Genomic DNA, 14,261 nt, shown 5'->3' with positions numbered 1-14,261 from the left:
CAATTATAACTATGAGGCATTTATGATCTTTTTGAGCAAAAATGTTTTATGACAATTTAACATTGAAGACTTATAGTGCATTAGGTAAATTTTATAAAAATGAATACAATAGTCAATTTTAATTTATCAAAAATTTAAAACAAATTTTTTATATTTTATTCAAAAAATATGACAAATAAAGTATACTATATTAGTATACAAGGTGTAACAGAAAAACAGAAAGACTTGACGAAAAAAAATGACGCTACTTAAACGTATGACAAAAGTGTTAAAATTATATGATTAGTAAATAATTTAAGAAATTATATACTCATGTCAGCAAATTTCCAAAAAAAATATTTTGAAAGAAGTTATTATAATAACTTACGTATACGTTCCAAATTCATTAAATCAAAAAAATATTGATATATCAAAAATTCCAAAAATAAACTACTTGACTTAGATAAATGTTTTTAGTATCAAAATTATTGTTTTTATAAACAGATTCACAAATTGGCTATTTTGAATATACTTATCTAAAAAAATTGAAATCAAATTGAAAATTTTTTATTTTCAATGTTAAAAAATAAGTACCTAATTAAAATATATAAATAATTTTTTGCATAATATATTTGAAACTATAATAAACTATTATAAACTATAATAAGTGACTATAAATTGTATATAAAAAAACAATTTAAATATTGATTAGAATAAAAGTTATTTCAAAAGTCAGTTCTATTTATTACATCCTGTATAGGATATTATACTATAATATAATACCATACGGCATACACAATTACACATAATGTCGAAAACTTGGAACTCATAAGTGAACACCAACTGACAAGTGATTCGTATATCGTAATTAGGTTTTTGTCCGAAGGGAATGTTTATATTAGTAGATACTCGCGATACTATTGTCATAGCGCTGAGTCGCTGCTGAACTTGACAATTGATAATAATATAACCAACCACAACGACCGGGTTTAGTAGAGACATTGGAAAATAATGATAAATGTTCTAAATAGATTTGAATTCGAAAAGATGACAATTGTCGAGTTCATTGTTTCATTCATTATACTCTGATACCCTCATGTCTGATGATAAACTGTTTTTTTTTGTTGTTGTAAGGAGAAGTTTGGACACATATACATATAACTTATTAGAGGGTGCTAATTTTAAAATTGGCGGTGCTAATACCCCCTAAGCCCCCCTTATTTGCGCCTATGAGACGCGATAATAATATTACTATGCATTCACACACAACGTGCTGTTTACGTTCCGAGTGTTCCTAACACCACGTGCAAAGGTACTCAATATATAATAGATAATAATAGGTAATTAATTAACAACTGGACCCGTATTCCTCCTCATCGTCTGTCCGCCGTACGATAAAATATAATATGTATTTTGATGAATTAACATTTTTTCATTTTTTTCTATACACACATTTCATATTTTGTTAGTTTACGTATTTTTGGGCGTTGCTAAATCACTGGTGGACATGATGAACACAATGCATGCCTTGCAGCTATTCGACAACGGCGATTACATGGTCATTTTTGTGGACACCAAGATCAACACTTGGAAAGACGCCCAACAATATTTGTGGAGTAATTACTATACAACACTGTGACATCGCATCGATATTATCAAACTTAATTTCGTGTTTTGATTTCGCTTCGTGTAGATCAACGTGATTCGTATATCGACAAACCGAATTGTATGGAGGAGAAAAATTTTCTCCAGCGTGCCCGTTCGTTGTTGGTCATTGTTGCCTCGCCACCGTCGCCGGAAAAATACGAAGTTTTCACAAGTAAAGTGTTAGACTACACCAGCAAAGATCCGTTTAAATTTAAGACACCGAACGTGTTTACAAACGTGTCTTATGTCAAGGCAAGTACTGTTCACCTTGTTTGTTCAAGTCTTATGGTTCGATCATAATGCTGACACTACTTTTGTTGATTTACAGTTTGTGTCCATTTACGCTGCCTATTTGTACGATTCGGTTATGTTGTACGCACGAGCTTTAGATTTCTTGCTCAGAGCCAGAGCTAACGGTGGGGAATTAACAGGTGAAATGATTGATGAAGTAGCTTACAACGGAACACTAATAATTGAAACACTTGTCAAAAATATAACCTACCAGAGTAAGTAAAAATTACATTTAAAAACTAATGTCGTAACTTTATAGATGTAGTACTGTGTTAAGTGTATTATGTAAAATATCATTATACATTTTATAATAAACAATGCAATTTGTGTGTAGGTATCACTGGTGCTACTATCAAATTAGACAAGAATGGTGATTCGGAAGGAAACTATTCGGTGGTAGCGTTAAAGTCTCATGATTTTCAATACCATTTAAATGAAGGAAATTTCTCTTGCCCGTATTACATGATTCCTGTGGCTCAATTCTACCACGGAGAATTACTGGTAAGTATCCACAACCTGGTAATTAATTGTATTCCGTTCTTAAATGTTAAATAATTTGTTATTACTTGTAAGTGTAGGAGTACAAATTAAACTCTCCTAATTTGAAAATTGAATGGCCTGGTAAGAGTCGACCAGATGATGAACCTAGTTGTGGTTTCAACAATGAGTTGTGCAAAAAAAATGACGAGGAAAAGAGCTCTATTATAGTTGCTACAGTTTTGGCACTAACATTATTCTGTGCGTTTGTCATCACCCTGTCGATATACAGAAAATGGAAAATAGAATTAGAAATTGAAGGACTGTTGTGGAAAATAGATCCATCAGATCTGCTTGGATACTATAATAAAGATATTGTTTCATCCCCTAGCAAAGTAACTGCATTCATTTAAGTTGAATTTTCTAATTTTATCAAACTAATATTGATGTTTAGCTGAGTCTGGTTTCGGCTACCTCATACGAATCCCGTTGTGGACTTCAAGTTTTCGCAACAACCGGCCATTATCGTAATATAACAGTGAGAATTAAAGAATTAAAGTTTTCAAAGCGCAAAGACATCTCTCGGGAACAAATGAAAGAAATGAGACTATTGAGAGATTTAAAACATAGCAACGTAAATTCTTTTATCGGTGCTACTATAGAACCATTACGAATACTTATAGTCACCGATTATTGTGCTAAAGGAAGTCTCTATGTAAGTTTTTTTCTTAAATTTGATTATATTTTAATATTTTATATTATGAGTGTATTGTTAATATAAATAATTTGTAATTTAATATTTATGTAGGATATAGTAGAAAACGAAGACATTAAATTAGACAAAATGTTTATTACATCTTTAGTTCACGATCTCATCAGAGTAAGTTGTAACCGGCTTTACATTGGTCTAATAACTCTGTTATTAATGCTAATTACATTCTAATTTATTTGAACGTGTCAATCGTTAGTGTACCCCATTGTTGTGCAGGGTATGATATTTATACACAACTCGCCTTTAGGTTGTCATGGGAACTTAAAATCATCTAATTGTATTGTAACTAGTCGTTGGGTATTGCAAGTCACTGATTTTGGTCTACATGATTTGAGGCAAGGCGCAGAAAACGACTCTATTGGTGAACATCAGTATTATAGAAGTAAGATTTTTCACATATTTTAATAAATTTCTGAAATTATCATTTAAAAATGTTTATACTTACTGATATTTTTACTTTTAGATTTACTATGGAAAGCTCCAGAGCTATTGAGGGACCCTAGTGCATGGATAAAGGGTTCACAAAAGGGGGATGTATACGCGTTTTCTATTATCTTGCATGAAATAATGTGTCGACGAGGTCCTTTTGGTGCTTGCGGCGTCGAAGAACCTAAAGGTTAGATACACGAAAGGTAACAATTTTTTAGGTAAAACCCTCTGAGCCCCAGATAAAATATTTAAGTTACATTTGTGTTTATTACCAGAAATTATAAGACTGGTTAAGTTAGGTTACGATGAAGTAAATGGTGTGCCACTGAGGCCTAGTATACATCATTTGAGGGACTGTGAAATGGCAGAAGACTATGTTATCCAATGCATTACTGATTGTTGGGATGAATTCCCAGAAAATAGGCCAGACTTTGGCATGATACGTGCCAGACTCAAAAAAATGAAAGATGGAAAGTATGTTGATCCTAATAGCATAATTATTTTAAATCTATTTTAAATATGTTCTATCTTATTAATTTAGACATAAAAATATAATGGATCAAATGATGGACATGATGGAAAAATATGCAAACAATCTCGAAGATCTAGTCAATCAACGTACGCATGAAGTCTATGAAGAAAAACAAAAAACTGAGGATTTATTGCATCGGATGCTACCAGCGTAATTATTAACTTGATAGTTTTGATTAACTAAATTTTAACTTAATCTTACATAAATTAACTTATATAAACAGGCCAGTAGCAAAACAATTAACTCTGGGACACGGTATAGAACCAGAATCATACAATTCAGTTACCATTTACTTTAGCGATATTGTTGGTTTTACTGCAATGTCTGCTGAGAGTACTCCTCTGCAGGTTAGTTGTATGAATATTAAATAGTTTTTTTTTATATATTTAATTATATAAGATATTAATATATAGAAGCAGGGGATTGCATTAAAAATCACTAAAAATGTCATTAATCAATTATATGGTTAATAATTAATGGTCCCTTAAACATGATTTAGTGGGCCATGATAAACCTGTTAAATTGTAGAGAACCATTAAATTAATGCATTTTTATGCAACCTGGCATATAAATATTAAATATGTATAAATTATATAGTAATTACTAATTTCTGTATTTAAGGTTGTAAATTTTTTAAACGATCTATACACATTATTTGACAAAATCATTAAAGGCTACGATGTTTACAAAGTAGAAACAATAGGAGACGCATACATGGTGGTATGTATTATTATTATTTATCATTGTTCTTACCTTATTTAATTATTAATTTTATTTGCACAATATTATATTATTCACTTTTGTTGTTATTATTACAAATTAAAATTATAAAATGTAAACTATATTGGTTTGGTATAGGTGTCAGGGTTGCCTATTAGAAATGGTAATAGAAATTCTGGTGAAATAGCTTCGATGTCACTAAATTTGCTTGAAGCTGTAAAACATCATAAAATAGCTCATCATCCAGAAGCCACATTAAAATTACGAATAGGAATTCACACAGGTATTACACGGTTTATTATACAATTTTTGTAGCAATTCATGATTGATGGTACTCACATCTAAATTGTTTATTTTTGACCATGAATAGGACCAGTGGTAGCTGGTGTAGTTGGTCTCACTATGCCTAGGTATTGTCTGTTTGGCGATACAGTAAATACAGCCTCACGAATGGAATCCAACGGTGAACCATTAAAAATTCACATTAGCGAACAGTGTAAAAATGCTCTTGATGAGTTGGGGGGATATATAATCAAAGAACGTGGTTATGTTAACATGAAAGGAAAAGGAGATGTGCTCACTTATTGGCTTGAAGGGACAAATGAAAAAGCTATTAAAAGAAGAGATGTATGTAAAATAAAAACATGATTGATTGTTTTGATTTTGATATAAACAAAAATTGTATGAAATGAAAATTTTTTTCTTTAGGTGGACTTGACTGAATCACCTCCTCTTTTTTGTGGATCAAAACGCCACAGTCCAAAAATGTACAACTTTGGAGAGTTTGGCAGCAGACGTCCGTCATTTGCTCCTCGGGGAAATTCTTTTGATCAAAATGCCAGAGACAGCCAGACTATACTCCATGAACAGCGGCCAACTCCTTTACCTCATCTTCTGCTTGAACCACGGTGTAGACAAATGATACATTCTGCGTCCATGGATCCATTTCCAAACAAACACATTAGCAGAGTAAGCTCAATGATCAAAAGAAGTTGTCGTTCATTAGAGGTTTGAACATTAATAATTAATGTATTAAAATAGACACATATTTTTATTGTCATAAAATTATTTATTTGCATAGGATTCAAAACTTCTTAATGATCAATGTACAAAAGAAGAAAACTGTGAAGAAAGTGTTGAGGAAACTGTGGTTAATGGTAGCCTTCAATATACCCCTTTATTGTCAATAGAAGACAATAAACGATGGCATTCATTCGAAGACATTTCCATGGAACCACATAGAAAAAAATTGGTTTCAAGAAATTCGATTAAAAGTTGGTTGGTTGGATTATTCAATGGCACTGCAACACCTTGTCGAACAAGCGAAGTGTCATTACGCAAAACATATTCGGACAGACAACAGATTGTTGACAAGGAGAGTGTGGTTTAAATCGAAAAGTATCAAACCTGGTTTGAAAATAATTTCATGTTAAACTATCACTAAAAAAACTTAACGATAGGGAAATTTATAATATTGTAATCAAACGCAATCGAAGTGCTGTACAAAATCTTCACAATTCTTTGACAATTTTATTTTTAGAGCCTGTATTCTGCTTAAAAAAAAATGCACTATTATATTATCATTGGCTTCAGTTATGCCGTAAATAATAAATGTTATTAAGACAAATTCTTTTTATTTTGTTTCATAAAACATTAAATGAACAATATTTAGAATTTGTTGGTATTTCTTACTTTTGATTAAGCAGAAAATCACATCACTAAGTTGTTTGTTAGGTACCATTGATTATTTATTATTATTTTTATCATTATTATTATTATGGATATATTATATTGTTATTATTATTACCTAATTATTGTGCCATTCAATAAGTTATTAGGTATCTATAATAAAATAATGTGCCTCTTAAATATATTTTGTTGTAGTTATTTATTTTATTTTTACTCATTTGATAATATTAATAGTTTAATTATTTTTTAATGGTCAAAGTTACTACATTATTACAATAGATAATAATATTATAAAATATATATATATATAGGTATATATTTATGAAATATATTTTGTTTGTTTTTTTTTTTTTTAAGTTATATTATAATTGTTCAACGTTTTTAGATATTATAAATTAAACTAATTAGAGCAATTTGGATTTCTTTAATTTTTTTTTTTATATTTTTGAATGATCATTCATTTCATAATTGTTTGGGCCAAGTATATTGATCACAATTATGTGTATTTGTTATTAGGTTTTGAATGTGACTTACAGGGGTTAAATTGGGAAAAATTTCCAGAGGGGACTAATGTCCCCATATAGTCTTATGCGTTCTATATATATTTTATGTATAATGTCTAATGTATAAAATCCTAATTTGTTAAAGGGGACGCTTTTTAACCACCGTCAGAGGTAGGGGTACTGAGTCCTCCTGCGTCCCCCTCACTTTAACTCCTGATGACTTAGCATTATAGTAAGTATTTATATTTTTATTATTTACCATTATATTGTAGCTTTTATAATTTAAAAATTTCATCTTAACTATATGAGACAATATATTTTATCAAATTATTTTATTTCTTAAATATTTATTTTCTACAAGTAATATACCCTCTTTTTGATAATGATTTATGATATATCCAGTCATGTAAATTTTTTAATTTAATTTTCCTTTTAATATTTATGTTTATACCGATCACAAATTATTTACAAATTTAAACTGTTTTGTTACTTATTAAGCTTTGTGTGAAGCTTTGTATTTATTGTTTTCCATTAACTTATTCAGTATTCTATCATTTTGATTTTGGTTATTAAATGACTGTTGATAGTGTTAAAAAAAATTATAATTTTTGTCTTACATAGGCTCAGTAATGCATTCCTGTCCTTCGAAATGTATTATCGTCTTAATAATTATTGAGCTTCATTTTTTGAAGGCTACCGAGGTGCTGGGATAATGTCATGCTGACCATATGCAGTTTTTACAGGGTTTGATTTATATTAGGAATCTCAAATTTTAGGTTACACAATATATGGTTACATTTTATGAACATTTCAAGTAAAAAAATTGTTTTGACGAGTACCTGTAGGTACTAACGTGATGCACCCGGTATCCAAAGTTGGAAATCTGGACTTTAAAGCACTCAACTACTATCATGGGACCAGGAATCTATACATAATAAACTTCACCTAATCACAATACTTGGCTACAAATCCGTATCCCCATCGGCCCTCTTATACAAGACGATAGAGCAAACAATATGGTCACATACTTATAAAATTCAGCCATACAAACATCACACACGTACACTTAATGAAAAAAGAAGTAACATAAACATTGTTTTCAATCCCTTTCTTATTTAGAACAAAAATTTTGGAAAAATTGATACTCAACGTTTCTGTAAACTATCTAGCTTAGTTTTGAAGTTCACTCGGAAATCCTTCCGTTACAAAATCCACAAAAGTAAAATTTTGCTATTAACAGGTATGTCGCCCACAACTAAGTTCGAAAAAAACAACATCTTCAAAATGTTTTTTCCATCAACAATTATAGATTGCTATTTAAATAAATAGAATATCAGAGTTTGAGGTGTCAAAATAAGCTCCTTCATTTTAATAATCTATGTAATATAAACATCGTTTTAAAAATTGTTTTCTTGTATAAAATGTCTGCAGCTTCACGGTTAGGCCTTTGTCGCAACGGTTTACCAATCGGCCACTTCCCACTTCTAATCAATAAATATAATAATTACATATTTTAGCCCTTACTGCATAAACCAATAATAAAACGGCTATTGTGGGCTATCTATAATAATTTTCATTACAAAATCTTGATCTGTGCTATCTACAATATAACTGTATTATTTCATTTTGTTTGAACAAATTTCACCTTAACTAGTGGAGTGTAAAACAAAACAAACAGAAATAAGTTAACAACAATTTATATATTACATATAATAAGAACATTTATTTACATAATTTAATACATTGAAAATTCAATGACGTACAAAAATATGTTATTAACGTGTAAATATTTTGTTTTTGAGAAACATTTGAATATTTAATGTGTCCACCTGAAACAAAATGAACAAACAGTTAAAAAAATATGAACAATATCAATTAATAACCAAACATTCATAATAAAATATTATTTAATATCGTTTATGGTCAAACATTTTCAGTTTATGGTTCCATAAAATCTAAATTATAATTTAATCTGTCGATGGTATTAAACAAATATGAACAAAATAGAAAATAGAACACAAATATCAATCATATTCATTTGATGGAATATAATAACCAGGGCTAGGATTTATATGCAACAGCATGTTTTTTTTGCTACTTCTGAATAATTAATTTTGTCAGTAATGTCCACGAATCACCTCATGATGAGATAAATGGTGGTATTTTTATTTTGCATGTTTTTGCATATTTTGGATAAAATGCATATTATTGCATATATTGAATATTAATATTATTGCATATTTCGATTATAAGAATGTAAAAAATACATGGTTTTTTTGTCAAATATAAATTTTATTTCATGTAACACGCACGTAGTTATTGTGAAATATACATTTTATTTCTAAATTATATTATTTTAAGACAAACAGCCTATCATTGATATATTTTAATAAATAAATATTTCTTTTGTAACTATATTTTAGTGTTTATCTTATAGAAAATTAAATGCATATTTTTGCATATAAAATGCATATTTTACAATTTTTTATTGCATATAAATCCTAGCCCTGATAATAACAAATATTATTTATAATGAAGTTTCTAAAATATAGTACCTAAGTAAACCCGTTAAATATTTTATATAATAATTTTGGTTATTTAAAGAAGGAGCAATGAATAAACAAATAGTTGATATAATATTTAAACAAGTCACACATTCAAACAATATAAATAAAGTAAAAATAATAACACTTACAGCCTAAGTACTTTGTCTTTTCCTCCAGAAGCAACTTTATGCCCATCTGGAGACCAATCAACAGCAAAAACTTCATCAGCATGACCGGGAAGATCACCTTGTAATTTTTTGGCTTTCACGTCCCATACTAAAAAATACAATAATAACTATTAACTATTGTTTAAATGTTGTATTATGATTGATTATTTGAAAAATACCGACCTTTTAATGTTGAGTCTGCACTTCCACTGACCAGAAGTCTAGAATCGGCAGACCAACGTATCATATAAACAGCTTGTACGTGCCCTCGCATTGTTCCAAGAAATCTAAGAAAAAAAAATATTTTTTCATTAACGTGAATAATTTTGAAGATTTGATCAAACCTACTGTCCAGTTTTTCCATCCCATAGTTTTATAGATTTGTCGAATGAAGCAGACGCAACTAACCGTGTGTCTGGTGAAAACTGTACACAATTGATCAGCTGTTGATGTCCAGTCATTCTTGCTATTCAGTTAACAATACATTTGATTATTGTTGATAATATTATATTATGTACTTTGATGGTTATTTAAAGCAGAATGAACAAGAATCATTACCAACAGAGTTTTTACTACTTTCAGGGGCCCATAAAAAAAGTGTAAAATCATCTGATCCAGAAATTAACCGTTCACCACCGTTTGCTACAGCCACATCATATCGTTTTTTAGCTTCAGCTAATACATTATCATCTATAAAAAACTCATATTAGCATTAGCAAAATAATAAAATGAATATTCAAGCAAAAGCTATTAAATATACTTTTGTCACTGTTAGAACCAGGTTGGGGTACCATTGCTGTTTTTATCACATAGTCAGTACTGAGTGCAAGTGTGTTCACCCAATGAGCATGTCCTTCCAAAGTCCTACATAAAATTCCCTAAACATACCGTTCAAATAAAGGATATAAGACATATATTTAATTAGTAGTGTTGGTTTATAATCAAACTGATAGTTTACAGACTATATTTGAAATCAAATTTAGTCTTATAAGTACAGTGCAATCTCATTAATCCGAAGCATATAAGGCCAGAGCAGTGTCAGATTACAAAAAATCTGGACTACTCGAAATACTTATTTATGTATGTCTATTAATATATATTATAATATATTATTGTATTAGTATTACAATTTTTAACTACAAATTTAAAAACTTTAATCTTGATATTTTAATACATTTTGTTATTGATACTTGATTTTTGCAAAGAATGCTTCTTTATTGCCTTTAACAATTAATTTTCTCAAACTAATGATAGCACATATTCACTATCGATATCACCGATTTAATAAAATAAACTGTTCATGTAGAATAACAAAAAAAACACCAATAACAAGTGGTGAATAATCATAAGGGCCAGATTACTGGATGTGTTGGGCTATTGCACAACCAGATTATAGAGATTGAACTATATTTCAAATAAAATTACAATACCAGCGTGGTTTTTTTAATCCATTATAGTATTTAGTACTTACATCATCAGCTCTCCAAACTTTAATTGTACGATCTTGTGAACTACTATACAATAAGCCTGTTCCACCCCATTTTAAACAGGTGATACTGCGGGTGTGACTGGTAAGAGACCTTTGGCACTGACCAAGTATTATATCCCAAATGCGGATATCCCCATCTTTACTACTACTCGCAAATCTAGAACAACATTATGATTTTTTAGAAAGTTCAATTCAATGAAATATAAAAACTAAAATAAAATATTACATACATTCTACACTCTGGGGATAAATGGTATGGAGCCCAACATAGAGCAGTAATCCATTGCTTGTGTCCAGTCATTGGTGGCCCAACTCGTTTGCCAGTTTCAACATTCCAAGACATAATCATTCCATTTTTGCAACCTGATACTAAATATTTACTATTTGGAGACCAGGCAATACATAACACCCAATTCTTATGACCTGTAATCCACATTACATTATAGGCATGGCTAAATTAATTTTAATGATGGTTAAATTTAAAGTAATCAATAATTTTAGGTGGCAAACCTTCACAAGTATGTAATGGAGTTTGCATGTCGAGATCCCAAAACCTGACTGTCGTGTCACCAGACCCGCTGGCCAATTTCCGGCTGTCCGGACTGAACTGCACTGATATCACAGCTTCTGCGTGACCTGGCAACGAACTAAAAAAGTAAAAATGTTTTATGGTGGCTTACAAAAATACAATAATAAATATCTATGTATGCACATTTTAAGTTTCATTCAACTGACCTGGTACATCGGGTGATGGGTCGCACTTTAAACACAGCCTGTTCTTGATAGATAATATCTACTACGAGTTCAGTGCTGAATTTTTTTTTGGCGTCAAGACATTCGTCTAGATTATTAGTGATTTCTTTGTCGTCAACAAAAAATGCGTAGGGCACGGTCTCGTCCTAAAATCGTATTGCTTTCATTAGTATATTTACTACGTGAAATACGCTTCAGAGCTGTCGTATTTGGAGGACTGTCGTTCATCATTATTACTTGTTTGAGTAATGAATTGCAAATCAGTTGTAAATGATTGACGGTGACGTTTCGAGGCAGGTCCATCATGTTGCTGACCGTCTCACCCGTTTCCGATTTGAAACGGGCCAACACCGTACTCACTGCGTCCTCGGTCATTTTGTTGGAAGTTGCTATATAAAAAATATTACTATTTAGTATTTACTATTAACTATTAACAATCTCGACGTAAATCCATGAAATACTCACTTTACAGATTAGGTTAACTATCACAGATTAAATTTTATTCAACTAGATAGTGGACAACAAACAGTCTGTTTGAAACAGACTACAAAAAAAGTAGACACATTCACAGAACAGACAGTTACAAATTTTTTAATTTGTAAACAAAATATTAGAACAATGCGTGAATGCCACATGGGGGTACAGCCGGTACAGGGTGGTTATCAGAAAATTGATAAGGATAGAGATACGATGAATGTCGATGATAATTGTTGCATATGTGGTGTTACCAACTTAAAAAAATTATTTATTTTACCATTGAACCACGGAATTCGGGCGTCACGTTATCTAACCAACTACGCAGCAGCTGTTAACGATTGAACGATTGAATTTTCTTCTCTACTATCTGCCGAGCGAAGGTCGTGTCTCGTGTGTCGAGAGTTCGATACTATTTTCGACTTGCCGTGACTTACGGTAGACAACCGCCACACACTTAACGTGTTTGTCGAAAGAAAGAAACCAAAATCATCACCATCATGTCGAGAGTAATTTTAGCGCAATTGAAGAAATCCAGCTGTAAGTACTTGTATAAATTGACTGACGCACTGCCGCGAAGATGTGGTCTGCAGAATTTTGAATTTATAATTTAAACCTACTTAACTACGATAAACCATGACCGTGACTAACTTTGTTTTCAATGTTTTTTATAGCCGTATTGAGGACGTCCGTGCGGTCCAAGGCCGATGGTCACCATGCCACGTACAAACCCCTGACAATGGATGACATGCCAGTCCCAAAGGTGCCCTGGAACGAATACCACGGCAAAACCAATGCCAAATACAACCTAGTACTTGTCGGCGGAATCACTGCTCTTGCAACGTCCATCTACGTAGTTAGTATTGCTAATCATAAAATATTTTTATACATTTTTAATGTGCACATCGCACATTACCAGTGTCTTGTGTAAAGTAAATTAAAATCATTTTGTTTTAACGATGGGCAAACCTAAAAATTTATCAGCCGGCTCCCACCCACCATCATCAATTCCAAACATCTCTGTTTACTGTTTTATGAGTTAATCATACTATATTACATTTACAATTTAATTATAAAGAATATGACTTCTACCGGCTACTAAAATCCACCAACTCACATACCTTTCGGAGGGTTCTCCTGCTCCCAAGAATTTGCACAACTAATTATCTACTATGTTCAATAAGAATCTATAAAACATTGACCTTGAGTTCAAACTTGTTCTGCATTTGCACAATTGAATACCAATACCTAGGGGCTAGGCACTCTCATGTCATTATATTTTTCTCAAATTAATGTCACTAAGATACTTATGAGTTATATTTGTAATATAATCTAGGTAGTTAAATTTCCTGTGCAGATTTTTGAAATTTTCAATTTTAATAATGTATTTTACCGATTATAACAGAAGTAAGTGTATTAAAGTTAGGAAAACGATACCCTAAATTGTATAAATAACTTATAGGCTTAAGTTAAAGATTGTATATGTGTAATTTAATACAGTTAATGGTGTGCTTAAGAATTTTCAATCGGTGGGGGATGTTATAAAAGAATGCACATATTTTAATTAATATATTATGTTTATTTATTTTAGTTACAAGATAACTGTTTCTTCAATGCATTTGTACCACCATACCCTTTTGAAGAAACTGAACAAAAGTAATTATGAGTATATTTTTTTTAAAATGTATTTATTTTTTTCCGTGTAGTAATTAATAATATTATATAAATAAATATAATTGTAATTAATTATAAATTTGATTATCCAAAATAAAATGATTTAATTAGGTAATGTA

At 30.6% G+C, this 14,261-nt stretch overlaps 2 protein-coding genes and 1 long non-coding RNA gene across 7 annotated transcripts in view; 2 read left to right on the top strand and 1 right to left on the bottom strand.

The window, feature by feature from the left end:
- LOC100160617 (receptor-type guanylate cyclase Gyc76C) overlaps positions 1–6,397 on the top strand; it is a 64,133-nt gene extending 57,736 nt beyond the window's left edge. For 4 of the 5 annotated variants that reach the window (XM_029490993.1, XM_001945580.5, XM_008184711.3 and 1 more), the window contains 17 exons: positions 1,449–1,595; positions 1,673–1,878; positions 1,955–2,132; positions 2,252–2,418; positions 2,496–2,789; positions 2,849–3,109; positions 3,203–3,274; positions 3,383–3,548; positions 3,630–3,782; positions 3,871–4,069; positions 4,137–4,277; positions 4,351–4,474; positions 4,749–4,847; positions 4,986–5,130; positions 5,218–5,474; positions 5,556–5,855; positions 5,929–6,397. In XM_029490993.1, the coding sequence (XP_029346853.1) occupies positions 1,449–1,595; positions 1,673–1,878; positions 1,955–2,132; positions 2,252–2,418; positions 2,496–2,789; positions 2,849–3,109; positions 3,203–3,274; positions 3,383–3,548; positions 3,630–3,782; positions 3,871–4,069; positions 4,137–4,277; positions 4,351–4,474; positions 4,749–4,847; positions 4,986–5,130; positions 5,218–5,474; positions 5,556–5,855; positions 5,929–6,237 (3,218 nt within the window). In that variant the 3' untranslated portion in view covers positions 6,238–6,397. Of the gene's footprint in view, positions 1–1,217; positions 1,292–1,448; positions 1,596–1,672; positions 1,879–1,954; positions 2,133–2,251; positions 2,419–2,495; positions 2,790–2,848; positions 3,110–3,202; positions 3,275–3,382; positions 3,549–3,629; positions 3,783–3,870; positions 4,070–4,136; positions 4,278–4,350; positions 4,475–4,748; positions 4,848–4,985; positions 5,131–5,217; positions 5,475–5,555; positions 5,856–5,928 lie in introns of those variants that run through there. The other variant, XM_016804246.2, reaches the window with a different exon arrangement.
- A 2,436-nt stretch (positions 6,398–8,833) lies between these two features.
- On the bottom strand, positions 8,834–12,693 carry LOC100162647 (notchless protein homolog 1). Its single transcript, XM_008184721.3, has 12 exons — positions 12,460–12,693; positions 12,232–12,383; positions 11,977–12,140; positions 11,752–11,888; positions 11,472–11,664; positions 11,224–11,398; positions 10,513–10,630; positions 10,311–10,442; positions 10,101–10,218; positions 9,936–10,039; positions 9,735–9,861; positions 8,834–8,868 (listed from the first exon to the last, which is right to left on the bottom strand). Exons 2-12 carry the CDS (start codon positions 12,367–12,369, stop codon positions 8,856–8,858), a joined length of 1,419 nt encoding a protein of 472 aa, XP_008182943.1. The 5' UTR covers positions 12,370–12,383; positions 12,460–12,693; the 3' UTR covers positions 8,834–8,855.
- A 134-nt stretch (positions 12,694–12,827) lies between these two features.
- On the top strand, positions 12,828–14,261 carry LOC100164044. The gene is made up of 3 exons (XR_510713.3): positions 12,828–13,008; positions 13,143–13,324; positions 14,060–14,261. It is a non-coding gene; the product is annotated as an uncharacterized LOC100164044 (long non-coding RNA).

Source organism: Acyrthosiphon pisum, chromosome A2 (assembly GCF_005508785.2).
Source record: "Acyrthosiphon pisum isolate AL4f chromosome A2, pea_aphid_22Mar2018_4r6ur, whole genome shotgun sequence".
Taxonomy (NCBI): domain Eukaryota; kingdom Metazoa; phylum Arthropoda; class Insecta; order Hemiptera; family Aphididae; genus Acyrthosiphon; species Acyrthosiphon pisum.
Note: the sequence above shows the minus strand (reverse complement) of the source record. Positions and strands in the feature narration are given on the sequence as shown.

What these genes read in the sequence shown, in the direction of transcription:
- LOC100162647 (XM_008184721.3), bottom strand. Translation starts at nt 12,369, where the DNA reads ATGACCGAGGACGCAGTGAGTACGGTGTTGGCCCGTTTCAAATCGGAA. An exon ending in TCCATTACATACTTGTGAAG is followed by an intron (nt 11,665 to 11,751) that starts GTTTGCCACCTA and finishes TGTGGATTACAG; the next exon opens with GTCATAAGAATTGGGTGTTA. An exon ending in TTATCCCCAGAGTGTAGAAT is followed by an intron (nt 11,399 to 11,471) that starts GTATGTAATATT and finishes ATGTTGTTCTAG; the next exon opens with ATTTGCGAGTAGTAGTAAAG.